Below are 27808 nucleotides of genomic sequence, written 5' to 3'. Positions count from 1 at the left end.
TCAAAACCTTTGTATTCACTGGAAAGAAGGGGATTACAGAACAGCAGACTGCGTGGATGGAGGGACAACACGGCTGGAGAAGTGAAGTTGAAGAAAACCAGCAGTTGAAGACGTTGGGAAAACAGAGAAAACCGATGGCGACACCACGTGACCTGATGTATGCTCAATTAGGAAATATAGTTTCTTATGTAATACTGGTCACAGATAAAAATTATCAGTCAGCCCCAGTCTCTAAATCAAGATTTGGCTATAAAGAAAAATCCAGGATATTCAGAAATGGAGGATTGAGCAAAATAGTAGTAGTAGTAGTAGTTCTCTCTGATAAATACTAGGTAAGCCCAAACTACATGATGATCGCAGGTCATTATTGTCATCATGCTTCCATTATCTAAAGTAAACCAAAAAAATATTTGGTATTGTAGAAATTGACCTATCGCCCCTGGGCTCCTACCCATGTTTAACATCGTCCCTCCCAAGACGCCGCAACTATAATGTAGATGATGATTGAAAAGTAATAACGGTGAAGACCAAAAAAAAAAAAAGAAAGAAAGAAAGAAAGAAAGAAAGAAACTATGGAAAAATTTTCAGTATAAACACAAGATAATTAGGTAGATAGAAGGGAAGTTAGGGCGGCAGAAGTAGGAGAGGGTATCTAAAGAAAGGACGAGGAGGTAGAAGAATTGGAGCGCAAGTCCCCGGTACTATACTGGAGGTCTGTCCCTGTCGAGCTAGGGGGCGTGCCAGTGATGCCAGCAGCACTGACAGCGATTTGCTCCTTCAGGGCTTTATATTCCACAAGCTGCGTCTGCAGTTGTTGCATAACTTCTGCAATAGGGACAGCGTGGTCATCAAGTCGGTCTCCCGGCTTGAATGGCCGCATCATATGTCGCAGAGCAAGCGTACTAGTCGTCACCTATAAAGACACTTAGCAAGGCAGATATACATATCAGAGTCCTGATGAATTACGAACCTCAATGCGAGTAACTTGCTGCTCCACCAGACTAACAACGGTAGAATCGGCAAGTTCTCCTCCATGATTCTTAATTATGTTGAAGAGAGCCACATTCGGCTCTTTAAGGCGTGCGTCGCCCGGGTGCTCCAAGGCACCGCAGAGTCGCTCCAGGCGAAGAGTAACCTCCCATAACCGCCAGATAAGGTCGGTCTGAATTTCAAGCTGGGAGTGTTTGCTGATTGTGGTTGGTGCATTTTCATTGGCCGCCATTTGTTCCATATTTGTTAACCGTCCAGACAGAGAGTGAGGGTAGATGAGGTACAAGGGCTCCGGATTTTCAAGGCCCTTTAATTTCCGCTCACCCTGGTCTTTGATCACAAATCCTTGGCTGTTAAGCTGCTGAAGTTCGCGCCTAATATTGTACCCCAAATTGTCCAGTGCATAACTCTCTTCGGAGCCTGTCGATGCTGCTCGCTCACTATCAGCAAAGACCTCCAAGTTGCGTTGAATATCACTCATGAAATCAGACGAAACGAAAATTTGGCCACCGTCAGCGACGGCCGAAATTCGTGATGCACGATTCACCATTGGGCCGAAATAATCCATACGGTTGGTAACAGGATCTTTTTCACACACAGGCTCACCCCAATGCACTCCCATTCGCACAGACAAGCCGCGGAAGATTACATTGTTTTCCATATCGTATTGAACTTGGCACTGAGGTTGCTCGAGAATCTCTGTTGGCCATTCAGCTTCCAGGAGCTGGGTTTGACAGTTGAAACACCACAATAAAGCAGCCGTAGTTGTCGAGAACGCAACCATAAAGGCGTCACCTTCTGTCTTCACTTCATAGCCACCAATGATACCCAGCTGTCGGCGCAGGATATCATTGTGGATTTGAATGGCGGAGCGCATTGCGTCGGGGCACGTTTCCCAGAGACTCGTGGACTTTTTAATATCCGTGAAAATGATCGCTAGTTCACCAATTGGGGCGTCCACATAGTCAAAGCGAGCGAGTCTGGAATCACCTGGCATGTCACGTGGTTTCTTGGTACGCTTTGGGCTGGGTATGATCTGGTCTTCAGGTTGTCCACCCATTGAGAGACTTGGACCTCGAAGCTTAAGCTTCTCCCGTTTCTTCAGATCCCCGACACCAAGTATCATGACCATGAGTTTGTTACTAGCACCGAAGGAGAGGGCCAGGTCCCTTATCTTCTGGGCCGCAACCATGAGGTCTCGTCTCTCAGCCCTAGTTACATCAACAACGAGGTCTGGAGTAACGTAATCCCAGAGTTCTTTTGATGCCAAAATGACCATTTCGTCCTGTTCGGTCAGACTGATATGCATTGTATGAGGAGCTGCGATCACTGCAGGCATGAGGTGGAAGTAGCCAAAGGATCGCGAGACAGTGAGAATGTCGTTTAACTTCCCGTTCCGGGAGACAAATCCTCCAGCAGCACGAATTCGTGCTCTCTCATGTGCTTCAGCTGGATCGTGATTTCTAGTTAAAGGCCTCATTGAACCATCAGATCTAACGAGGATAGCTTGGGCATCGCCAACGTTGGCAGCATACAGATCCATGTTGTTCAGGTATAGAACAGTAGCCACGCCGCCGGACTGTAAATCTTCCTTATTGAGGCGCACCTTCTTCTGATCGGAGGGGTCTTCTTGATACTGTCTGACATCTTGATCGATAGACTTGTAACAAGAGAAGGCCATATTCTTGTTGAGGGACAAGAATGCCCGCCTCAACGCATCCAATGGCGTTTCATCCTCCTCGGGTCGCAAGCGCTTAAGCTCAGCGGAAAAAGTTTGAAGGAAGTTCTCGTGCAGGAACTTGGCAACTCTCGAGCCCCCTGTTGAATTAGGCTGTCCATCAAACATTCCCACGACTGTTTCGACGTTATCGGGTTTCAACCGCGGAACAATCATATCAATGATGGAGAGATGCTCGCTCTTGCCAAGGAAGTCGGCCATGCCATATGCAAGTGAGCCAGCGAGGGAAGCTGATGTTCTAACACGACGGTCTTCATTCTCTTCAGGAATCGTTGACGTTGTGAGGGTAACATCCATCAAACCAAGAACGCGAAGGTGCGTAAGTGAATTGAAGTCGGTCAAATCTGTTCCATTGGCTGCCTGAGAGCCCAAAGATGAGATATTTGGTTTGATCTCCAGCCGCTTATTTCCAGAAAAATTGAGATATTTCAAGTTGCGATTCCAGTTCCAATTCCAGTCGTACGGCCAATTGGACACATTGTACTTCAGAGCGTTGCTTCCAACATCAAGAATAGCAAGCTTGCTGACTTTGCAAAGTTCGGCTGGGAGGACCTGGAACCTGTTGGCATTGATGTTAAGGATCTTCAGGTTGCTTCCCTCCTCGAGGTCGTCTGAGGGGAGTGAGGTCAATTCGTTGCCCGAAAGATATAACTCCGTCAGTAAAGGCCAACGCCTCAGGAGTCCCTGAGGAAGTTCTGTTAAGACATTGTACGAAAGATTCACAACCCGTAATTCTGGAATGAATGGCAGCTCGCGGAAAATGTCATCCTCCAAACGGTTATCTGCCAAAAACAGGTTTCGAAGCGAGCCCCCGAATGTGGTTGCCACATGCTGAGAGAAATTTGAGTCCTTTCTGGAGGAGGGACTACCTTCAGTAAGAGACCTAGACGCTGTCGAAATCTTCCTACCCTGACCCAAAGAGGATGCAACCGATGGCTTCCGGTAATTTGCACCGTTAGGTGAGCTGCCACTGCTAAGGACACCTCCAGATGTCTGGCTAGGGCGACGCGTTTCAGGTTCGTCAATCGTACCCAGCTCTTCAATATTTGGTGTCACTGACCCTCCCGGGGTTGCTGCAGGAGTGACGCCAGCTTCACTTGGAAGTTGGGGTGGCGGACTGCCGTGTTTCGGGAAACTATCCAGCACGTTTGATGAGACATTGAGAGTCTCGAGCTTCAAGCAGTACCAAATCTCGGGGGGCAATCGTCGCAAATTACACTCTCTCAGATTTAGATATTTGAGCTCGGTCAAGCACCCAATAGTTGCGGGAAAAGATGCTAGCGGGTTTTTAATCATACTAAAATGCTCTAGCCGGCGCAATTTTCCAATATGAGGTGACATGGACACAAAGTGGTTCTTGTCCAGGATGAGCTTGGTCAGGTTAGGTAAATTGTCGAACAAAGAGTCTCGGAATTGAACAAGCTTCGCGGAGGCAATGTTAAGGGACGTCAGTGTTGGCACAGGCGCGTCGATGTCAAACTGCGTCATGGGACAGTGATCCAATAACAGAGTTCGCAATCGAGGAAACGAACCCTTAAATTTGGAAACCGAATTATGACCGATCAATAGCTGTTCCAGGCGGGGGAGAAGAGCCAAATGGTCAATATTGGTTATGTCATTAAACCTTGCATCAATTTCTTTCAGGTTCACGAGATCCTTGATTGACTCGTCGAAGGGGCCTTTCAAAACATTGTTCGTCATCCAGATTCGCTCGAGAGTCACCAGTTTACCAATATTTGGTAGCTCGGAAATATTATTGAAGCTGATATCGAGATCCACCAAGCTTTTCAGATTGCAGAGAAACTCTGGGAATACGTGAAAATTGTTCGACGATATATTCAAGCTCCTCAAATATTGAAAGTTCCCAAAGTAGCTTGGCAGTTCAATAAGCCGGTTATTGGCCATCTTGATACTGACAAGACCATGGAGCCTATCCAAGTTTGCATGATCCAACTGCTCTAGGAAGTTGTTCGACACATCCAAATAAGTCAGTCGAATAGCGAGACTGAAGCTCGCAGGTAAACGTAAAGCCTCGTTCCCGATAAACTTAATCTCCCGTAAGTTGATACAGCCTTGAATGAAGTCTTTTGGAACATCCAAGGCCAAGTTCCGGGATAGATTCAGCGAAATGATTTCAGGTGCCTTTTTGTAAAGAGTGATAGGAATAGTAACAAGGCTTCGTCCTTGTAGGTCCACGTGGCTAAACTTCTGCGTTTTGTTGAAGCCCGGCTCGCCTTCCAAGCTGCTGTACCCGCTGAGCTTTGTCGGAAGGAATGTAAAGCGGAGGATGTAACTATGGTCCTCGCGACCAATCTCTTCTATTCTATCCTTCTGCGTATAACCGATCTGCTCAAGCATCTTTTTTTGCATAAGAATTGGTTGCTCGCTAGGGTCTAGCTGCCTCGAAAGGTCATTTTTCCGCATAACGATTTCATAATTGTTCAGATGATCCGTGAGGAAGGACTTCCGGCCAAGGGAGAGAAGTATATCAGCGACTGTTGCATGCAATCCAGTGGATAGCGTGGCAAATGTCGAGTCGATTCGAAAGACGCGTATGAAATAGGAAGTACCATCAAGTTCGACGGTGTCTTCAGCATTGTCATAAGCCGTGCTGGGAAGTTGGGCGGTAATCTCATCTTTTTGTTTTTTCACATGCCAGCTCTCGGGTGCATCCCAGTGGCCAGCAGGTAGCTTATCGGGGACACTGCTTTCATCGGGATGCAGTGTATTGCCATCAATATTTTTGGTTCTGTCGCTAGGTGATGGTACTTGGACAATGCCTTCCATATGTGAAAGGTCCGTATCAAGGGTCCAAACTCCAGATTCTTCACCGGCACGTGCGTCTCTACTGGAGAGTATTTCATTTCCGGCGCCACGGCGAGCTCTCAGTTTGCCGGGCCCAATGGCAAGTACTTTACCATCTCTTCTCCGATCATAGTCTACCGATTCAGCATACCTAGAAGGAACAGTGCTCTCCAGGCTGCCCTGTCGTCCCCGCCTGCCAGGGGAAGCATCTCGTCGTGATAACTTGGATGAGCTCTTGGAGGCATCCTGAACTACTTTTGAACCAGGGAAATGTTTCAAGTTCGGACGTCGGATTTTCCCAAAAAACGACCGCTTATAAGAAGTGGCCCCGGGAGAACTCTGCCCTGGTTCGCGGGCGTAAGCACTCTGAACGCTCGGGGTGGGACTCGTGGAACGCCCACCCAGATTGGTGGACGAGCTTGCAGCTGTTTGGTAACCCAAACTCCCTTCTCTAAATGGGCGCAGCGCAACAGAGATGTCGTCTCGACCCGTTGCGGGACGGATGGGATACCCAGCTAGATCCCCGGCAACCGTTGACTTCTCCTCTTTGCTTCGGGAATGTCGATGGCCGCTGAAATGTCTACGAGATGGGTCCCTTCGAGCGCTGGCAGCATGCTGTGAGGCGAAACGCGATCCATCCGGCCCGATAGGAGCCTCGCGAACCGGAGCTTCTCCAAACTGTGGGATATCGTTGAAGCTCTGATACACCCAGGGAGTGATTTCACTAGAGGGGAGCGGTGTTCGGGGTCTAGCATGCGGGGGCAAAATCTCATCCTGAGACCCTTCTGATGTATGCCTTGAACCATCGGAATTGGCTCTTTCGCGGGCTTTGAAGTGGTCAATGGACGATGGCTTAGGGGCCATTATTTGGGGATGACTATCAAAATCATGTTTTGGATCGCTAGACCCGGCATACTCATCACCAAAGAACCCCTGCAGTTTTTTTCGAAATAGTCCACTCGCACTAGACTTCGATCCCTGACTGCTAACAGTTGTAGCGCTAGCAACGGATGGTCTCCGGTAGTCTCCATTGTAATCCAAATCCACGGGTTCGCTGGCGTAGGTACGACCAGTACCGGGGCGGAATGTCGCTGTGGCTGGCGATGCTTCTTGTTCAGAATAGTCGTGGAAAAAGGTACCATGAGTGTCTGCGGATGTCATCTTGGGGGAGTACGACTGTGAAGCGTTTGAATCTTGCTGGAAATAATCCAGTGAGTTTGGATTCAAGGGCGAAAGATGCGAGTCAGCATTGCCGTGCTGTGGTTGGTCACGGTCATCGGTTCCAACCCCTAGTGACGCCTTTCTATCAGAGCCAAAACCTGAAACCTTACGCTGGTCAGTTGGGGATACATCCGGAGATCCCCAGGAAAACATTGATGTGTACAAATCGTTAGGAGTTCCCAACGCTGGCGGGGGGCGGCGCTGAAAATCGGATCTGGAATTTGTCAACCTCTGAGAAAGATGGCACTTGCTTGTCTAAATGCTTCCACACAGAACGAAGATTGATGGGGTGAAGGGGTGGGGATGAATAACAGGAGTAGCAGTCAATGAAAATCCCATAAGAGGAAACACCAAGATTCACTGAGGGTTTAAATATCCAGAAATAACTTGGGCTTGATACATAATAGAGACCAAGAGCGGGAGGGGGTGGTCGAGTGGTAAATATATCGGATAATAAGCCCAGCCCATTGAGTGAGGATATACGCTGGGGTCCGGCAGCATCCCGTCCTCAGCGCCACAAGTCTCATCATTCTATGCGAAACGAAACATCTAACTTTCAAAAGATGCAAAGAAAACCAAGAATCCCAATGCAAGAAAAACAAAAGAAATTAAGAGTCCTTACGTGTCATTTTCTTCGCCTCTCGAATGTGGGGAGATGCTTCGACTCGCCGAAACAGGCTGGCTCTGGTATTGGTTGGTCAGACCGTCTTTGACCGTCTCCTGGGAAAATCCACTATTCTTCCCAGAGCTCTCAGAGCTGTGCCTCCCTTCAGGCTGATCGCCAGCACGATACGCCATTGTCTGAAGAAATGCAGTCGCCCGGAACCTCGACCCAGCGGGTGTAGGAGCTGTGGCGGGATTGGGAGGAAAGCGACGAAAGTCACCAACGCAGCCACCATAAAATGATTTCCTCCCGTTGTAATATCCAAGACTCGTAGGATAGGATCGCAAGTGTATTCGATGGCGAGGGAGAAAGATAATAGGCGGGACAAATGCGAGGTTAAACACGTTTGGAAGAGGTTCTGGTAGGTCGATATACACAAAAAACTTTACACAACGCAAACAGCGACAGCTTGCTTATACAGATGGCGAGATGGGGTGGGAAAAGGAAAGATCGATATAATAGTTGGTCGTTGTGGCTCAGATTTAGCGTCGGGCGCGACGGTGTCAAAGTGTCTCTCATATCCTGGAGTAAGAGCGGCCGCGGTCAGGAAACGCCATGGCACATTCTGGGGCGAGACCCCACGAGCGCATGTCATAAAAAAAAAGGGGGGAGAAGAATCAAAGATAGCTCAACAAAATGATGCGATGTGGGTGAGTCAGATAATTGCGGGGGGAGGGGGGATGGGAGGAGGGAGTAAGTGGACTTGCGAGAGAGCGAGAGAGAGAAAGAGAGAGAGAGAGAGAGAGAGAGAGAGTGGGTGAAGGTGCTGGAGTCTTTGAGGCTCTGACCACCAGCACCCGCTAAACCCGAATAAGCAGCTGGTAACTAGCTCGACCTGAGGGGCGCTGCATCCTTTTTTATTTAGCCATGGCTTTTGAAGATGATTCCAGACTCTACCAGGCGAGGATTACAATATTCTCTTCTCTGGATTCATGATCATGTCTATTTTCAAATTGAGCTTTAACCGCGAAGGCTGTCATCTTCATCCTTGAAACGCTGGGGGCGTTTCCGGGGGCATGCTATGATGGTCCGTGTGGTTGTCTGTGCTTGAGAGACAACGTAACTGACGGCATGCCCCTTTTTGATAAGTTCTGACCAGCTGCTCTCTTATGACTTCAACCAGCTACTAAAGACTACCAGCGACTTAGTTCCCCTGGCCAGAGCTTCGTCATCTGACCTACCCCTATTATCCACCGCCTCGTTTCGAATCACTCAAAATACGGGAATTATGGATGGATTACCGCTTGAGAGCTTAAACTTCCCCAGAAATGACCTCCTGTGTGTAAATATGTTATTGGAACTGGTTGAGGGCAACCTAGGTAGCTACAAGGTGCTCAATATCACACGACTTTCTCATTTCTTTTTGCCAAGTAACACCCAAGGATTGACCACGGATCCCCAAAGTAAGTAAGCACACTGGAGAATCCGTTAAACTTTGATGATATATCATCTTACTAGGGGGTATTCTCAATTTCCTCAAACCTAACGACATGCCAAGTTCTAGGGACAGACATAACCTTCTCAAGGAGGAACTATCTACCTAACTTATGGACTCTAGTAGGAATCAGATTCAGGATACCTAAGGTACTGAGGCGTCAACGGATGCGGTGAGCGCCACCACTCGCATGGGAGAGCTCCCACCAATCAAAACACAAGAAACCCCACACCAGCCACCCAACTCGTGACTGCGGCCCCACTGTGTATGGCTGGAGTGGGATGATGCCTGATCAGGAAAGGTGATGTTGAGTCCACCGATGCCCCCAGTGGTTTCAACGTACTCCGTACTAAGAAAAGAGTCTCGATGCTGAAATCTGGGAGGCTGGACGACTCTGACCGAGTCCTCATGTCTCATGGCCACGCATCAGATCGATCTCCCACGCTTTAAATATCCGCCCGGCATTTCTTCTCACAAGATGAATCAATACCCGCAACCTTCGCCTTCTTCTTTTGTCCTGCAGGCTTTTCACTTGCGCCTTCCTCTCCTGGAGTCGGATCTCAAGGGTTGTGCAAGGTCACTCTTTAATCCTTTGCTCCCCTCTACACTGATTTGAAGCGTTCCCGCATTTTCCTTACATTCCTTTGTTCCCTCATTTCTCTCGGCTATCTCAGACTTATCTCTTTACCCTCCAACTGTGCTGTCAGCCCCGGCCCTTGTACAGTTTATTTCAGATTCCCTTCACCATGAGACTCCAACTGCAGAGTCCGACCATTGGTCTTCTCTCTTGTTTGACCGTGGTTGCTGCTCAGACATATACTGATTGTAACCCATTATCGAAAAGTAAGCTCTCTCTCTCTCTCTCTCTGAAAAATTGGAAAATCTGTACTCATATGTTTCACAGCTTGTCCCGCAGATACCGCCCTTGGACGATCAGCTTCCTACGACTTTACTCAGGGAGCATCCTCTGATTTTTCGGAAGTTGGATCTCCGACTTATGGCAGCGATGGAGCTGCTTTCACTGTAGCGAAGCAAGGAGATGCACCGTTAATCCAGTCGAAATGGTACATTATGTTCGGACATGTCGAATATGTGATTAAAGCTGCGCCCGGAACCGGGATCGTCAGTAGCGCGGTTTTACAGTCGGATGATCTCGATGAAATCGATTGGGAATGGCTTGGAGGCAACGATCGATATGTCCAAACTAATTATTTCGGCAAAGGAAATACTGCGTCGTTCAACCGGGGAGCTACACACGACAATCCAGGCAATCATGACAGTTTCCACACCTACTCAGTTGACTGGACGAGCGAGCAGATTGTTTGGCAAATCGACGGGACAACGGTTCGTGTCCTTACTCCCTCGACCGCGGAGAGCAATCAATATCCCCAAACCCCAATGATGGTGAAGGTCGGAGTCTGGGCTGGCGGAGACCCCGACAACGCTCAAGGCACTATTCGTGAGTCCTTCCCATTGAGCTCGTGATAGAATATATTTTTTCTAATGTCCATCTTCTATAGAATGGGCTGGTGGTGTTACGGACTATAGCGCTGGGCCATACACCATGCACCTGAAGTCCCTCAAAGTGACCGACTATTCGACAGGGAACTCCTACGAGTACAGTAACGAAAGTGGATCATGGGAATCAATCAAGTCAAATGGAGGAGAGATCAACGGGAATATCAGTGCCGATACCATCTCGTCGGTTGTGTCAGTGCCCACCATAACTGCAACAGCTGATAGTGGTCCTATCCCATGGAGCGGGACACACCGCGAAACATCCAGTTTTGTGACCCCAAGTGTCTATCCTTGGATCCCCGACCCTAATAGCTCTTCTAAAGAATCCCCTTCAACGTCTTTACCCGATGGATGGAAGTTTGCTGGCTCCGCCAAACCTCAGCCCCCCAGTAGGGCCTCAGTGAGTGAGCATTGCCCACATTCCCGTTTCATGAGCTCGTCGGACCTGGTGCTAAAGCGATGCGTTTTCCCAACACAGTATACGGCCCTGTTTACGTCACCCTCATTTCACTCTTCGTCGGATTCATTCTCCCCCTCCGGCCTTGAAACACCTTTCGGACCGAGCTCTCTGACAACTACTCGAACGCACTCGACTGGGCATTCGACTATGAGTAGCAAGAAAATCGAGTCCGCGACCAGTAACCCACAGTCAGGCCCTCCGGCAGGTGCACATATTGCACCAAGTATCAATGCTGCCAATAGCATGTTCAAAATTCCGCTTATCTTGCGTGCTTTCTGTGCACTTCTCGTTGGCCCCTTGGTCCTGATCTGAGCTGGCCCCGGGGGATTCCAGCATGGGAGCTGAATCGAATGAAAAGCATGCCTCACGACCTACAACGACTATCCTATGAGATATATGCGACGACCAATAATGAAAGCATGACGTTTATGGCCCTTGTTTGTGATATAGATAAGCGTTGTGTGTTCCCTGTGTTTCTCAACGTTGGGGTGGACGGTGTTATCATCGACTGAACCACCCACTGCCTTTCTCTGTACTTTTATGTTCCTGTCCCGATGAAAATATCTATAGTTGCTACCTAATGAGAAGAAGAGCGTTTCAAGCCTGGATGGAGGACTGGGGTTGCGCATTTGTCCTGCAACACGCTGAAGGCATGGTGGCCGGCGAACGTGTTCCCGGGCATACAATCACGTTGTATTCTTAGTGTTACTATTGAGTAAGTGGTATTGGTACTTGTAATCAACCATCATTATCGTAAATGACATTGAGTTATGGATATAAGCCTCGTAATCTTTAGACTAAACTACCCACGCGGGCCTGTCGATGGGTTCTTGATTCGGCCACGAAAAGGGATGTTTGTTTATAACTACTTACTGTACCAGTACCAGCCAGTACTTGTCTGTTGCCCAGTATTGAGATTTCGGACCAACGGTCAGGGTTGGGGAAGGAGTCCTATTTGGTACGATATATCTTCTCGAAGTGCCAGCTAGGAGATTACAGGTATGTTTTGCAGATGCTGCATTCAATAAAAAATCAGACTGCCATTGAACATTTAAAGCAGGAGGAGTACGGAGTACATACATACACCGACTCGGGATGTAGTATACCCTAGAGCTGGAGTCATTGATATACACCCCTTCCTTGCCTATGGCATTCATTCCATCATGCGCGGCGTGAATACGCTTAATTCAATCGGAACATCCAACCTATTCTTTTTTTTTTTTTTTTTTTTTTTTTTTTCAGTTCTGGACCCTTTATACACAACTGTGAGATTCCTTTGGTTTTCGAGCGAGTAGCAGCCTGGGTAGACGAGAAAATCCGAGGTACGGAGTGTTGACGGGACTATTGGATCCGACATAGAGGAACATATCGTATAACCAACCGCCAAAGGTACAGCCGAAGAAAGGAGCCACGATCGGAATCTAGGAAGTTTCAAAAAAAAAAAAAAAAAAGAAACGGAAACGGAAAATGTTAGCGTTGGGTATTTCCACCATTCACCCTCCACGGGACAGACAGACAGCCCTACCCAAAAGTAATAGTTACCGGCCTTCCACACATTCGGACCATAGCCGATCATATACGAGACTAAGCGCGGGCCAAAGTCGCGAGCAAGGTTAATTGCATAGCCGGTTTCCCATCCAAAACAGGCGCCGATGCCAAAGATGGTGAAGAAGAGAGCCAGGGGAGCCAAGGATCCAGCAGCCAGGTTGTTGTTTTCGTCGTTGATGGCGAAGATGATGAACATGAGGATGGAGCTGGCGATGAACTCAGAGAAGAATTGTCCCGTGCGGGTCATGAAGTCTGCCGGGTATGTCGAGAATATCCCGGCCGTTGCGGTGTCGGAGAATCCTGGGACGGTTCTGATATTCGATCCGCCTTCGTAGACGTCGATGGCGGATCTGTAGTTTGCGTAGACGATGGCGGCACCGCACATGGCACCGAGGACTTGGGAGAGGGCATAGATGGGCCATTTGCGCCAGGGGAATTTGCGAAGCACGCAGTTGGCGAAGGTTACGGCGGGATTGATATGGGAGCCTGATGCGCCGCTGACATACACGCCTAGCATGGCTCCTAGACTGATAGAAAGCCAAAACATTCAGAACCCTCCAAGGAAGCAAGAAAGGATGGATATAGAGAAAAAAAAAAAAAAAAAAAGGTACTGACCCCCACCCCCAGGAAATAGACTGATAGTCACCCCTCTCGCCATGGCTTAATGTAACCTGAGCGACGACTCCCTCCCCGAAAAGGATCAATATCATTGTACCAAAGAACTCAGAAAAGCCCTCACGGCAATATGCCCTGACTCTACTCCACCATGCCGGCTCTGGTTCCTCGTTCGTCGATACAGAGCCAAAACTTGCACTAAGAACGGCAGTTTGATGCTTCGGGGTTGTCTCTAGGGAACCATGCATGGCCTGTGGGATCTCTATGCCCTCCAGTGATTGCTTCATACTAGACATTTCGAAATGAGAACAGCAGTTGAGATGTGTTTGAGATAGAGGGGAAACGAGAAGGAAGACTTAAGATAGCCCTAACCGATACTGAGATTTGATCCAGAGCGGGAGAGAGCAAACAACACGCCTTTTAGCTGCCTGATGTGTCAGGCGCAGCGGATTATACAGCCAGCTTTCTTGAAAACGCATGGTGTCACCTTCAGACTGGGCTTATGCTGTTCTCCCCTCATGGAAAAGCATCATCTACTGGGGCAGACATGGAGTATACCGGGGAACTCCGGTAGAAAACACACTAGTCTGGATGCCGGAGAGAAAACTCTTGGATGGAAAGAGAGTTCAAGGATGAGAATTAACCATCTTGACAGTGAAGGTGGCTTGGACTAAGGAGAATTCGGATAAGAAGTCCTCGGAGGAGGAGGAGGAGGAGGGTGTGTATTACTATAGGCAAATATAGTAGTGGTATGTGAATGTCGAGGTATCTCTCCGAGTGCTTTCACTGACTGATGCCCCTTGCATGGGTTTTGTCACTCACCTCTTTCCTTACGCACATTTCATAAATATATCTTCCTCTACATATATGGCCCTGAAACTGACCAAGAGGAGTTTCTCCCTTATTCTGCTCAGCATTCCAGAGGTATCTGAAAGTTGAGACACGCCACTCAGATGAGAGAGCCAGCCCGCGGAAGAAGAAGAAAACAGAACCAACAAGGCTCACAAATGGCCATGAAATCAAGAATAAAACTCTCAATCACACCTGCATGCATCTGTCGAATCGAATCGAGCTATAAGAGCCGAGCTGTGCTCGTGTTACCTCTGGATAGTGGTGTTGCAAGGGTGAGATATATCCTTCTGTCCCTAGCAGGCGAGGCCCCCGGACGCGCTGACAGTGAATGCTACTCGAATTCCTTCGATTTCGCTAACAGATTATGCTGTCTTCCGCCGGTGCAGATAAACAATGCGTGTTCCCAGAGAGCTTTCCATTCCATATGTCCTCTATTGGAGCATGCTGCGGCTCCATGCCATTCATCGACACGTTTGTGTTACTCGTGCGGCCTCATCCACAGCTCCACAATGTTCTGGAATGTCCAAGTGGAGAATGGCAGCGTTGCGTCCATGGGTCCGCGAACGCTGATCGCCATTCACCCATGTTTCCCCCAGAATTCCCAGTAGGGTTCTTTGAAGTCATGTCAGGTGGAGTATGGAGAAAAAAAGGATTGTCAGAGATCGCTAACAGTCACCAACAGTATTATGTGTTGGTCTTGCCTGCATCCAGGCAGGTATGTATCATGGTCAAGTAAATTCCGGCCTTTCCTTCCTCCTGGAACGTTCAATGGTCTATGGTCTGATGGTCTACTCTGACACTGCGGCAAACATCTGACCAGCAACAAAGTAAGCATACACTCCTGGTCCACTACAAGCAAACCCTCCGCAAAGCTAAATCGGTCCCCGCCGTTCAAAAAGCAGACTACGGATGCGACATCCCTGAAAGGGTACGAAAATGCGTCTAGGTTGACCTCTCTTGGACGCCTAGAACGTGAGGGTCGGTCCTGCCATCGGACAGAATGTGAGTATTGTTCTTCAATGTCCGCGGTACATTGACACCTGCGGTCTGGAGCCTTTTCATCCGCATCCTGCAACGTAGCCAGCCATCCACCATCAGTATATTGGTCCGGCTGCTCCCGCTCAGGAGGCTTGGTTCGAGGAATCGTCCCCTCCCCCCCCTTTTTGTGGCGCCAACACGGTTAATTAATACTAATTTCGCTTGATCACGCAGCGATCGAGGTTCCCAGCTAACTCGGGAGAAATTCCCCCGCAGAAGGGCGAACGACGACGAGGAGACGGAAAAATTGTGACACAGGTCCTCGTATTCGAAGCTTGCTTGGAGAAATATTTAAGCAAGATGTTTTCTGCGTCGGATTTCTCAAAGTTGCTCAAATCTTACCTCTAACCTTTCTCATACGCCATTTCTCTGACTCTCCAAAAATCTGTGGTGCTAAGTTGGCCAGACCCCCCCCCCCCCCGGGCAATCTACCACGTTTCCCCCGCCCACTTGGGATCTGGGGACAATGGAGCCTTTGGAGCCCGTTGTGGGATCGATTGATCAGGGCACCACCAGCTCCAGATTTCTGATTTTTAACCGGGATGGAGAGCCTGTTGCATCGCACCAGGTGGAGTTTACTCAAATATACCCAAACCCAGGGTATTGATTCCCTCAACCCTGGCTATTATTATGCAAGCTAACAGACTAGATGGTATGAACACGATCCACTAGAGCTCGTGTCTTCCGTCGAAACATGCGTCGAAGAAGCCGTCAAACAGTTCGAAGCAAAAGGGTATGATCGACAAAGCATCAAGGCGGTAGGAATTACCAACCAACGAGAAACAACAGTTGTTTGGGACTACGAGACCGGAGAGCCATTATACAATGCGATTGTCTGGACAGATACCCGCTCCCAAGCTATTGTTGGCGAGCTGAAAGCAAAGCCGGAAGCATCCCAGCTGCAGCGGATATGCGGGTTGCCGCTTTCGACTTATTCTTCTGCCTCGAAGCTCCTGTGGATGCTGACACATGTTCCAAAGGTCAAAGAGGCCTATGAAAAGGGCACTCTAGCGTTTGGCACTGTAGATGCATGGCTTGTCTACCGGTTGAACGGTGGAAGCAGAGCGAACGTGTTTGTGTCGGATCCCACCAACGCATCACGAACGATGTTCATGAATCTGGAAACTCTCCACTATGATAATTTCCTGCTTGACTTTTTTGGAATTAAGGGCAGGATCCATCTACCGAAGATTGTTCCCTCTTCAGATGTGACAGCATATGGAACTCTTTCTACTGGATGTCTTGCAGGCGTCCCTATTATGGGGTGTCTAGGCGACCAGTCTTCTGCCCTGGTCGGTCAAAAAGGCTTTTCTCCCGGAATGGCCAAAAATACCTATGGAACCGGATGCTTCTTGTTATACAACGTTGGAGAGAAGCCGGTTATTTCGAAACATGGCCTTCTCGCTACTATCGCCTATCATTTCGATGGCCGACCGGTCTACGCTCTCGAGGGCAGCATCGCTGTCGGCGGATCGGGAATCAAATATCTCCAGAATAACCTCGAGTTCTTCGAAGAATCTAAAGAGGTCAACGAGCTTGCTCTAACGGTAGAAGACAACGGAGGGTGTGTCTTTGTGACTGCGTTTAGCGGTCTATACGCTCCTTATTGGATTGATGATGCTAAGGGGACAATCTGTAACCCCCCCCCCCTCTTTCTTTCTTTTTTTTTTCCAGTTCAACTTCCGTATTCCAAGTCCCGTACACTGACATGTTACAGTTGGAATAACTCAATACACACAAAAAGGCCACATTGCGCGAGCAACGCTAGAGGCAACCTGCTTCCAAACAAAAGCTATCCTCGACGCGATGGAAAAAGACAGCGGTCACGCTTTGTCCGAGCTTGCTGTCGACGGAGGAATGAGCAACTCCGATCTAGCGATGCAGGTATGGTCCGACTCTCTCCCGCAAAGAACCGTACTGAATATCAAACGCTGGTATAGATTCAAGCAGACATAATCTCGATCCCTGTGTACCGTCCTAAAATGCGCGAGACCACTGCTCTAGGCGCTGCGATTGCCGCAGGGCTCGCCGTCGGCCTGTGGCGCAATTTCGCCGAATTGCGCGATATAAACCGCGCAGGAGGCACAGTTTTCCGTTCCCAGATGAGCAAAGAGAAGAGCGGCGAGTTGTTTGCTATTTGGGAGAAGGCCGTTGATATGTCTCGGGGATGGGTTGGTAATAAGTCTCGTCTTATCGAGAAGGAAAGGGAAAGCAAGATCACGAAAGATGAACCTGTGGCTGACAGGCTGACCAATGGGGTACCAACGACAACAACGACAACAACGTTGAAAGTTGTCCCATCCGTAAAAGCTCATGTTAAGACGGATGGAGAGATTGTGTTGGCGAAGCCCGCGCCGTGGGTGAATCTCGCTGGGAACTTGGATGAAGCAGACGAGGGAGATCTTTATTTGGAGCTGAGGAAGATAGAGATTCTACAGAGATTGAAGAAGATGGGGAAGGTCAAGCTTACTTATTTTTAACCTCCTTTTTTTTTTTCCCTCGAGAGCCTGATGTGGTGATGTATTTATTACCTCCGAGTTATATATATACTTAACGATATATATTAATGTCCAAATAAAAGTTTCATAAAGTAAGAAACCCGTGCATGCTTTTCCCCTCAGGGTCGATATTATTTACACAGAAGACCAGACCTCGATAGGAACCAAATCTGAAGAGACATGCGCCCAGGATAGATGAGGCTTCTTGATTTCCTTTTCGGGAAATATATTGCGGGAAGATGGTGGGTTGCACGTGACTTCCAACGCAATCAGCGCAATCCCTGCCACAATAATAAATAAAATCGAACAATCAGATGGGAATCTCGAAAGTGTACGTAGAATTGGAGAATACCCCTTCTTTTCGGGTTATTTTTACCAATTTTCTTCGTGTTGTTACTAGAATGCACGATAACGCGAGCCCCAAATAAAGAGCCGATAAGCAAAACAGACCGCTAACTAGATTACTACATATGCGTCACGCGAACACCTCGCAGTCATCGGTCGGAGCTCGTCCTTGAACTCTCCACCTCTCTTATAACCACCATCAACCTCCTTTTTACCTCCGTATATATTTATTTTCCCCTGGTATCATTAGAAGCATGTCAATTCAGCTGCCAAAGAAGTCAGCGGTCCTCGCGCTGACCCTGATCGGCGGGATTTCGGCCCTCCAAATTCCCCTGCTCCAAACAGCAGAACAGCTCCCCCTCGGCGAGACCCGCAAGGCTCTCGTTAGCTCTTCGGAGCTCCAGGACCACATTCACAGTAGTAACCTCCTGGATCGAGCTGAGACTCTGTACAGCATTGCAGAACAGAGCGTGGATGAATACAACCACCCAACTCGCGTGATCGGCAGCAAGGGTACGTCCACTGCGTCCTTCCCCTAATCGCGTGTTTCTCGGTAACTTACCTGGTGTTTAGGACATCTTGCTACGGTTGACTACATCTATTCCACAATTGTCGGCCTAGGCGACTACTACGAGGTCTCTAACCAGTCCTTCCCAGCGGTGTCGGGAAATGTGTATGAGTCTCGGCTCGTTATCGGACATGACGTGCCCGCCTCCGCCCGCCCTATGGGGTTAACCCCCCCAACCAAGAACAAGGAGCCAGTTTATGGACAGCTTGTGCTCGTCTCAAACCAGGGATGCGAGCCATCTGACTACCCTTCTAATTTGACCGGTGCCATTGCTTTGATCCAGCGTGGCAGCTGTCCATTTGGCACGAAGTCGGAGCAAGCTGGCAAGGCCGGTGCTGTCGCTGCTGTGATCTACAACAATGAAAAGGGAGACGTCAGTGGAACTCTGGGGACCCCTTCGCCAAACCATGTGGCCACCTTCGGCATTTCCGATACCGATGCCGCGCCCTTTATCCAGCAGCTCCAGGAGGGGAAGAAAGTCGATTCGATTGTGTACATTGACGCGATGGTTGAAACCATCATGACTACGAACATCATCGCGCAAACCAAAGAAGGGGACCCGGACAACTGTGTGATGCTCGGCGGCCACTCCGACAGCGTGGAGGAAGGGCCTGGTATTAATGACGACGGATCGGGCACCATCAGTCTTTTGGAAGTAGCCACCCAGCTCAGTCAGTATTCAGTGAAGAATTGTGTCCGCTTTGCGTGGTGGGCTGCTGAAGAGGAAGGTCTTCTTGGCTCCGACTACTATGTTTCTACCCTCACCGAGGCTGAGAACATGAAGATCAGAGTGTTCATGGACTACGACATGATGGGCAGTCCTAATTACGCGTACCAAGTGTACAATGCCACGAATGCGGCTAATCCGATTGGGTCGGAGGAACTGCGTGATCTGTACACCGAGTTTTATACCTCGCATGGCTTGAACTTCACCTATATTCCGTTCGATGGACGAAGCGACTACGACGCTTTCATTCGGAATGGAATCCCTGGCGGTGGCGTTGCTACCGGCGCGGAAGGCGTCAAGACCAAGGAGGAGCAGGAAATGTTTGGTGGTGTTGCTGGTGACTGGTATGACCCCTGTTATCACCAGCTCTGCGATAACCTGGAAAACGTAAACGAAACTGCGTGGGAAATCAATACCAAGGTATATATATCTATATATATACTCCCTGCGGGGTTTCCATCCGTTTGCAAACGCTAACTGATTCATAGCTTATCGCCCACTCGGTTGCGACATACGCTGTGTCGTTGGACGGATTCCCCAACAGGACAGGGGTGACTAGCAACGTCATGGGCATTGATGAATCCAAGTACCACGGACACAAGCTACGCATGTAAACTATTGACCGGAGTTGTGGATCGGGTGGTTCACTAGAGGGATAGATAATACGAACGTACATGGCGCACGTTTTGGGTGAGATTATGTTAATAGACTGCCTACTGTGATTGATCATCAGAGACAAGGCGTAGCTAGGCAGCAGCTGAGTAGAGTACGTACTCCATGTATCCAGGAATGCTTCTTATCTTCGATGGTGACACCCCTTTTCCACGGGACATCTTTCCGAGGCATTTTCAGCACAGAGGATTAGTAAAATCCCATTTGCACCTGGAACCGGCCTGATATTCTCATCTCTCTTGCGGTATTAACAGATCCATTTGGGGGGAAGAGGGGCTTCTAAGTGGGTAGTACTCCATATATTCAGGGTTACAAACCTATGAAAGCCCAAAACCACACACTTAGTGTAGTGTATGAGTGAAGTGTGTGTGAAGTGTGCATGAAGTCGGATCGTAGACACGGCAATTGATTGAGATTTCGGGATGATGTATCCCAAGGATGAGCGACAACCTGGCAAACCGGCAAGTTTTGTACAGCCCACAGAATGCCTTATGCTTCAGCGGGGGTTCATAACCGGGCTAAGAATAGAACAGCGCCTGGTCGAGAGGTCGGGATTCATTCCGTCGGTCGACTTTCAGTTTCGGGTAGATCGGGATTGCTGGAGATACTTCGAAGCAGATCCGAGGTTATACTCGTATCCATTCGGTGTCGTTTCTGGCTCTTGGATTGGCGCAACTGGCCAATACCCCGTCTATTGAGCCCCTGCGGGGATATTCATCATATCCAGGTAGTATCTACTCCATACTCATAGCAGTATTATGAAGAAGAATCCCTTGGTAATATTGTGCCAATTTCTTTTTTTTTTTTTTTCTGGGTATGATACTCCACTCCCGGAAAAGCGGCTTCGTGTTGTCTTTTCCTGCTTCATATCTACTTCGGGGAAATTGTATAGGGAGCAATAGTTAGGTGTCTGATATGGCGATGGATAAGTACCGAATGCGTCCCCCCTCCCCTTCAGTTAGGGCTTTACAGATATACTCACTCGATCGCTCAATCATTCTTGGCTGATTTTCAGTTGGGTCGAGTGAATACCTTTCTTGGATCTAGTTATCACTTTTGTTAGCTGCAGTTCGATCTTCAATTCGTTCTCTCCTGCCCTATGGAGAACAGTAATTCGTCCGATGATGAATCGTTACCAACGACATCACGTCCGGTATACACCGAGGAAAACGATGAAACCAAGAGTGTCGAGACCCTCGTGTTCCCTCGATTGAACATCCGTGAAGAAACCAGCACAGAAACCCTCGCCATACATCACCATGCCGCTAACCCCCCGCTCGCGTCCACCAAAGACTCGGAATGGAGCATGACCCCGCAAGTCATCCGCAATCAGGAGCGGGAGGAGGCTGCCGGGTTCAAGAGACGTGAACTAGGAGTAACATGGCAAAACCTGACCGTCGATGTGCCGGCTGCTGAAGCAGCCGTGAACGAGAACCTGCTCAGTCAATTTAATATCCCCCAGCTGGTCAAGGACTTTCGCCGAAAACCCCCAGTTAGATCAATCTTATCCGAAAGCCATGGCTGTGTGAAGCCGGGGGAGATGTTGCTGGTCCTAGGGCGTCCCGGGTCCGGTTGCACCACGCTTTTGAAAATGCTCTCGAATCGACGACAGGGCTATCATTCCGTCCAGGGCGATGTCTTCTTCGGAAACATGAATCACACCGAAGCCGCACAGTATCGAGGGCAGATCGTCATGAACACGGAGGAAGAACTGTTCTATCCTAGACTAACTGTGGGCCAGACCATGGACTTTGCCACCAAACATAAGGTCCCATTTCACCTGCCGGATGGGATGAAGTCTGTGGATGAGTATACCGCCGAAACAAAGCAGTTTCTCCTCGAGTCAATGGGGATTTCCCATACCGCACACACCAAGGTTGGAAATGAATTCGTTCGAGGGGTCTCTGGAGGCGAACGCAAGCGTGTCTCGATCATTGAATGTTTAGCAACCAGAGGTTCGGTGTTTTGCTGGGATAACTCGACAAGAGGCCTTGATGCGAGTACAGCATTAGAATGGGCCAAGGCTCTTCGTGCCATGACGAATGTCACGGGTCTCTCGACTATTGTTACCTTGTACCAAGCAGGCAATGGCATTTACAACCTCTTTGACAAAGTGCTTGTCCTGGATGAAGGAAAGCAGATCTACTACGGACCTGCGGCGGCTGCAAAGCCATTTATGGAAGACTTGGGCTTTGTGTACACCGATGGTGCTAATGTTGGTATGTGAAGAACTCCCCAGAGTCATTTGCATGCTCCTAACAAGCCCTAGGCGACTTCCTCACTGGTGTGACGGTCCCCACGGAGCGAAAGATCAGACCGGGATTCGAGAACCGATTCCCTAGAAACGCAGACGCGATCCTTGCTGAATATCAGCACTCCCAAACCTATAGCCAAATGATCTCGGAGTACAACTATCCAACCACAGACCTGGCGCGTGAACGGACCGAAGCCTTCAAAGAGTCAGTTGCATGGGAGAAGTCCGGCCAGCTCCCTAAAAACAGTGCTCTTACCACAGGCTTTGGGGCGCAGCTCCTGGCCTGCACTATCCGACAATATCAGATCCTGTGGGGAGAGAAGTCGACCTTTTTGATAAAGCAGGTTCTCTCGTTAGTCATGGCTTTGATTGCAGGCTCCTGTTTCTATGACTCCCCAGACAACTCATCCGGATTGTTCACCAAAGGTGGAGCTGTGTTCTTTGCCTTGTTATATAACTGCATTGTTGCCATGTCTGAGGTTACTGAATCATTCAAGGGACGACCCGTGCTGGTCAAACACAAGTCCTTTGCTATGTACCACCCCGCTGCTTTCTCGCTTGCCCAGATTACTGCCGATTTCCCCGTCCTCCTTTTCCAGTGCACCATCTTCTCAGTTGTTATTTACTGGATGGTTGGCTTGAAGCCGTCCGCGGCTGCGTTCTTTATCTTCTGGGCCATTCTCTTCACGACGACGCTGGTGAGTCTGGACGGACCCTCCCCTTCTGCAAAAAAAAAAAAAAAAAAAAAAAAAAAAACGATTTCAATGGCTAATTGGGTTTACAGTCTATCACTGCCCTGTTTCGATGCATCGGAGCCGCATTTAGCACGTTCGAAGCCGCTTCCAAGATCAGTGGAACTGCCGTCAAGGGAATCGTCATGTACGCCGGCTACATGATCCCCAAACCTATGGTCAAACCATGGTTTGTTGAACTGTACTACACCAACCCCTTTGCCTATGCCTTCCAGGTAGCGCTCACCAATGAATTCCATGACCAAACCATCCCCTGCGTTGGCAACAATCTCATTCCCAGCGGTCCTGGCTACGAAGAGGTTGGCTCTGCCCATAAATCATGTGCGGGTGTTGGTGGTGCGTTACCCGGTGCTTCCTACGTTACAGGGGACCAGTATCTGTCCTCGCTCCATTACAAACACTCGCAGCTCTGGAGAAACTTCGGTGTTGTTTGGGGCTGGTGGGGATTGTTTGCGGTCCTAACCATTATCTTCACAAGTTTTTGGAACGGCGGGGCTGGAAGTGGCGCGTCTCTTCTGATTCCTCGCGAGAGGCTTAAGCGCCAGCAAGCTATTAAGGATGAAGAGGCTCAAATACGAGAGAAGGCGGTGGTTAAGGACACTCCTGGTAACACCTCTCTCGATGAAGGGAACATTTCCCGCAATACCTCGGTCTTCACATGGAGGAATCTCTGCTACACTGTCAATACACCTACTGGCGAGCGACTGCTGCTTGACAATGTCCAGGGATGGGTGAAACCGGGGATGCTTGGTGCACTGATGGGGTCTTCTGGCGCAGGCAAGACTACTTTACTGGATGTCCTTGCTCAACGCAAAACCGAAGGAACAATTACGGGATCTATTATGGTTGATGGCAGGCCCCTGCCACTTACTTTCCAACGTTCAGCGGGTTACTGCGAGCAGTTGGACGTTCATGAACCTTTTGCAACTGTAAGAGAGGCACTCGAGTTTTCTGCTCTTCTTCGTCAACCACGGACAACCTCCAAGGAAGAAAAGTTAAAATACGTGGAGACTATTATTGATCTGCTGGAATTGAATGATCTCGCAGACACCCTTATTGGCACTGTTGGAAATGGCCTTAGTGTCGAACAAAGAAAGCGTGTGACAATTGGTGTCGAGCTTGTTGCTAAGCCTAGTATCCTGATCTTCTTGGATGAACCTACTTCTGGTCTTGATGGACAGTCAGCTTATAACACTGTCCGGTTTCTCAGAAAGCTGGCAGATGTTGGGCAGGCTGTTCTTGTGACTATTCACCAGCCTTCAGCACAGCTCTTTGCCCAGTTCGATACACTCTTGCTTCTTGCAAGAGGCGGCAAGACTGTATACTTTGGAGATATTGGGGATAACGGATCCACAGTCAAGCAATACTTTGGCCAATATGGCATCCATTGTCCAATTGAGGCTAACCCTGCAGAGTTCATGATCGATGTTGTTACCGGAGGTATCCAAGAAGCCAAAGATATGGACTGGAACAAAATCTGGCTTGAATCTACTGAGCACGCAAAAATGGTGACCGAGCTAGATACTATTATTTCCGAAGCAGCCTCTAAACCGCCTGGAACAGTTGATGATGGTTACGAATTTGCCATGCCACTCTGGGAGCAGACCAAAATCGTGACAAACCGCATGAATGTCGCCCTATTCCGGAACACCAACTATATCAATAACAAGTTCTCGCTGCATATTATCTCAGCCTTATTGAACGGGTTTTCTTTCTGGCGCATCGGGCCATCCATCACAGCACTTAATTTGAAGATGTTCACCAACTTTAACTTCGTCTTCGTTGCTCCGGGTGTCATCAACCAACTGCAGCCGCTCTTCATTCAACGGCGCGACATCTATGATGCACGCGAGAAAAAATCCAAAATGTACTCGTGGATCCCTTTCGTTATCGGGCTGATCGTCTCGGAATTTCCGTACCTCTGTATCTGCGCCGTCCTGTACTTCTTATGCTGGTACTACTGCGTGAAACTACCCTACGACTCGAACAAGGCCGGCGCCACGTTCTTCCAAATGCTGATTTACGAATTCATCTATACTGGTAATTCCCCCCACCAAACCTCCCGTTTCTTTTCAGTTCTGGGGCAGTTGCAGTCGACGCTGTCGGAGACCAACCCCTGTGCGCGTGCGCGTGCGCGCATGCGTGTATATGGGTGTATATGCTAACCGGCTCTCAATCCAGGCATCGGACAATTCGTCGCAGCTTACGCGCCGAACCCGACCTTCGCCGCGCTCGTGAACCCGGTTATCGTCAGCACCCTGGTCCTCTTCTGTGGAATCTTCGTGCCCTTTGTGGAACTCAACGTGTTCTGGAAATACTGGCTGTACTGGCTGAACCCCTTCAACTACGTGGTCTCGAGCATGCTCACGTTCAGTATCTGGGACGCAAAGGTGGCCTGCAACGAGAACGAATTCGCCGTGTTTGATCCGGTTAATGGCACATGCGGGGACTATCTCTCCCAGTACATCAACGGGAATGGCTGGAGAGTGAACCTCACAAATCCGGATGCGACCTCGGCCTGCAAGGTCTGTCAGTACCGCGAGGGAAGCGGTTTCCTCACTACGCTCAACATCAAAAATTACTACTACGGTTGGCGGGATGTGGGGGTCAGTGTGATCTTTGCGATCAGTGGATATGCCCTGGTTTTTGCCCTGATGAAGTTGAGGACTAAGGCATCGAAGAAGGCCGAGTAGACGTACCTATGGAGTGGGTTGGGTTGTGAAAACGGGTTGCATATGTATAGAGGAGATAGAAGATATAGACTAGATATTCCCGATAGAACTAGAGTTATTTGGTTGTTCTTGTTCCCATCTTTTGACATGCGGATGGTTTTAATAACTCATAACCAAGCTGAAGCCATTGAGTTAGTAGTCTTTGGATTTCCATTTCAGGGTTGAGATGAAGCTATCCCAATGTTCATAATGCCGATTCATAAACGTATCTTAGTCAGCTATGTTCCACGTGACATCGCTGATAAAGCAGCCTTGGCATCGTTCATCCTCAAACTCGTGCCACAAGGAGACCACCGCTTCTTCCTGGTGCTTTGGTGATTCTTATCAAATTTTCCGACTCTTCTAACACAGTCATCCTGACTCCTTATTGCCAGCATATTTTTGCAACTGCTTCTTCACCAAGGTAGCTCGGCATCCGGCGTGAATTTCGGAGTCTCACCTTTTTTTTTTCCCTCCCCTCTCCACCCTTCCCTGCGTGGTCGCGTTTCTGTCCGTTGATTATTCGGCGCATTCAATATGGCGACAGTTGCAGCAGGCTCTCCCCTAGCGGAGGCCTTGAGCAATGCTATTCAACCAAAACTTGTCGAGATGGGGTGGAGCTCTGATACTGGTGATTCTGCGTTGACCGACTATGTTATTTTGATGCTGGCCAACGGCAAGACGCAGGACCAGATCGCGAGTGACTTGTCGAACGACCTGCTTGGACTCGGCGAAGGCGACACACAAGCTCTCGATTTCTCTAGTTGGCTCTTCGAACAGATCCAACTTCTCAACCAGCAGATTAATGGCCAGAGCGGCGCACCGACATCGAATGAGAATGGAATGATGCAGGCTATTCCCTCCTTTACCGACCACGAGACGGCAATTCCTCCACAGGCGGACTTCGGAGGTGCTCCCCAGACTGGTGATATGAAAATGGATGATGCAGGATTCGCGGCGGATGGAGTGTATGTAGCTCCTTGGCTTTGGCAATGTCGGTGGGAAACTCGAACTAACCTATATGTGAACAGACCGACTGGACCGAAATCTATGCGCAGCGTTCGAGGCGGCCGGGGTAGAATGCTCAACCACATAAACAGGGCCATGGAACGTGGGGATAACAACCTGCATCGGATCCGTGATCAAACGGGTGGTGGACGAATCAACTCTCATGGTCGAGGTCCCAGAGGGCGTTTCCAGAACAGCGGCGGAAGACCGCAGGGCGGTCGGCAAATGGGTGGCATGGGCATGGGCAACAACCCAATGGGTGCAGGGGCAGGTAACTTGATGAATATGACTCAAAACGATCAGATGCATTTGATGTCCCTCCTTGAAGAACAAGCAAGGATGATGGCACAGTTTATGCCTGGCTTTGTTTCCCCCGCTATCAACCCGGCCTTCCAACAAAACGGCGGCCCCCAAAGGTCGTTGTTCGACCGCGTCGAACGCCACAAGGGTGCGCGAAGTCAAGGAAGTTTTGGTAATCGATCACAACAACCAGAGGCGAAGAATGTCGATACCGATATGGATACTGGTCCCGACCAGATGGCCCAGGATGGCCAGGACGAGAACAATACCAACAACATTTGCCACTTTAACCTGCGATGCACGAAGAAAGATTGCCCATTTGCGCACCAGTCTCCCGCCGCCCCCGAAGGGACTCCGATCGATGTTGCCGATCCATGCTCCTACGGTGCGGCATGCAAGAACCGAAAATGCACCGGTCGACATCCTTCACCAGCCGTCAAAACAGCCCACCAGGCAGAAGAGCTCTGCCGATTTTTCCCTCACTGCACGAACCCTCATTGTCACTTTAAACACCCCGCTATGCCGCTATGCCGAAATGGAGGCGATTGCTCGACCGACGGCTGCAAGTTTACCCACCTCCAGACTGCTTGCAAATTCAACCCATGCCTCAACCCTAGCTGTCCCTACAAACACGCTGAAGGGCAAAAGGGTGCCTTTTCAGATAAAGTCTGGACTGCCGACTCCCAAGGAGAAAAATCTCATGTTAGCGACAGAAAGTTTGTCACAGATGAAGACGGCGCAGAGGAACTGATCAAACCTGGGGAGGAACCCGCAGATAACCACGAGATTATCACATAATCCACCGTACTCCTCTGCACGACTGACCTCTCCGGGCCTCTTCCTTCTAGCTTGATTACATGTATTATTTGATCTATGTGGTGTGATTGATTGTCAACTGGGGAATGGGCGTTTATTTGCTTCATTAATATTGTTGATATCACTGGGAATGGGCAGATGGGAGGATCATTTAGGTGTAAATAGAATCTGGATATCAAGTCACAAAAAAAATTCATTTGCTTTTATGTGACATTAACTACTGTTTGTAGAGTCCCGGATTTATGTAATTTAGGTGTAATTTTACCCGTTCGG

The 27808-nt window shown here is 49.1% G+C and overlaps 8 protein-coding genes across 8 annotated transcripts; 6 read left to right on the top strand and 2 right to left on the bottom strand.

The window, feature by feature from the left end:
- Nucleotides 1-652: 652 nt before the first annotated feature.
- On the bottom strand, nucleotides 653-6907 carry acyA (adenylate cyclase acyA; the record flags this gene model as incomplete). The annotated part of the gene is made up of 2 exons (XM_040895935.1): nucleotides 653-913; nucleotides 971-6907. 2 exons carry the CDS (start codon nucleotides 6905-6907, stop codon nucleotides 653-655), a joined length of 6198 nt encoding a protein of 2065 aa, XP_040752071.1.
- Nucleotides 6908-9435: 2528 nt separating this feature from the next.
- P175DRAFT_0226711 (glycoside hydrolase family 16 protein) lies at nucleotides 9436-11049 on the top strand. The gene is made up of 5 exons (XM_040892636.1): nucleotides 9436-9696; nucleotides 9758-10312; nucleotides 10374-10637; nucleotides 10695-10775; nucleotides 10850-11049. Exons 1-5 carry the CDS (start codon nucleotides 9600-9602, stop codon nucleotides 10915-10917), a joined length of 1065 nt encoding a protein of 354 aa, XP_040752070.1. The 5' UTR covers nucleotides 9436-9599; the 3' UTR covers nucleotides 10918-11049.
- Nucleotides 11050-12070: 1021 nt separating this feature from the next.
- P175DRAFT_0516334 (uncharacterized protein) lies at nucleotides 12071-13242 on the bottom strand (the record flags this gene model as incomplete). Its single annotated transcript, XM_040898904.1, has 3 exons — nucleotides 12071-12252; nucleotides 12357-12906; nucleotides 12995-13242. The coding sequence occupies 3 exons, from the start codon at nucleotides 13240-13242 to the stop codon at nucleotides 12085-12087; spliced, it is 966 nt and encodes a 321-aa protein (XP_040752069.1). The 3' UTR covers nucleotides 12071-12084.
- A 449-nt stretch (nucleotides 13243-13691) lies between these two features.
- Nucleotides 13692-14591, top strand: P175DRAFT_0501300 (uncharacterized protein). Its single transcript, XM_040897136.1, has one exon. It carries the CDS (start codon nucleotides 14002-14004, stop codon nucleotides 14452-14454), a length of 453 nt encoding a protein of 150 aa, XP_040752068.1. The 5' UTR covers nucleotides 13692-14001; the 3' UTR covers nucleotides 14455-14591.
- Nucleotides 14592-15291: 700 nt separating this feature from the next.
- P175DRAFT_0501299 (glycerol kinase) lies at nucleotides 15292-17459 on the top strand. Its single transcript, XM_040897135.1, has 4 exons — nucleotides 15292-15484; nucleotides 15534-16519; nucleotides 16602-16768; nucleotides 16825-17459. Exons 1-4 carry the CDS (start codon nucleotides 15351-15353, stop codon nucleotides 17362-17364), a joined length of 1827 nt encoding a protein of 608 aa, XP_040752067.1. The 5' UTR covers nucleotides 15292-15350; the 3' UTR covers nucleotides 17365-17459.
- A 443-nt stretch (nucleotides 17460-17902) lies between these two features.
- P175DRAFT_0501298 (uncharacterized protein) lies at nucleotides 17903-19910 on the top strand. The gene is made up of 3 exons (XM_040897134.1): nucleotides 17903-18240; nucleotides 18301-19442; nucleotides 19511-19910. Exons 1-3 carry the CDS (start codon nucleotides 17982-17984, stop codon nucleotides 19634-19636), a joined length of 1527 nt encoding a protein of 508 aa, XP_040752066.1. The 5' UTR covers nucleotides 17903-17981; the 3' UTR covers nucleotides 19637-19910.
- Nucleotides 19911-20410: 500 nt separating this feature from the next.
- Nucleotides 20411-25492, top strand: P175DRAFT_0458220 (uncharacterized protein). Its single transcript, XM_040894669.1, has 4 exons — nucleotides 20411-21913; nucleotides 21964-22646; nucleotides 22733-24740; nucleotides 24882-25492. The coding sequence occupies exons 1-4, from the start codon at nucleotides 20794-20796 to the stop codon at nucleotides 25391-25393; spliced, it is 4323 nt and encodes a 1440-aa protein (XP_040752065.1). The 5' UTR covers nucleotides 20411-20793; the 3' UTR covers nucleotides 25394-25492.
- Nucleotides 25493-25722: 230 nt separating this feature from the next.
- On the top strand, nucleotides 25723-27735 carry P175DRAFT_0458216 (mRNA-binding protein NAB2). The gene is made up of 2 exons (XM_040894668.1): nucleotides 25723-26379; nucleotides 26443-27735. The coding sequence occupies exons 1-2, from the start codon at nucleotides 25949-25951 to the stop codon at nucleotides 27515-27517; spliced, it is 1506 nt and encodes a 501-aa protein (XP_040752064.1). The 5' UTR covers nucleotides 25723-25948; the 3' UTR covers nucleotides 27518-27735.
- Nucleotides 27736-27808: the final 73 nt, after the last annotated feature.

This window comes from Aspergillus ochraceoroseus (assembly GCF_002846915.1).
Source record: "Aspergillus ochraceoroseus IBT 24754 chromosome Unknown P175scaffold_4, whole genome shotgun sequence".
Lineage (NCBI taxonomy): Eukaryota > Fungi > Ascomycota > Eurotiomycetes > Eurotiales > Aspergillaceae > Aspergillus > Aspergillus ochraceoroseus.
Note: the sequence above shows the minus strand (reverse complement) of the source record. Positions and strands in the feature narration are given on the sequence as shown.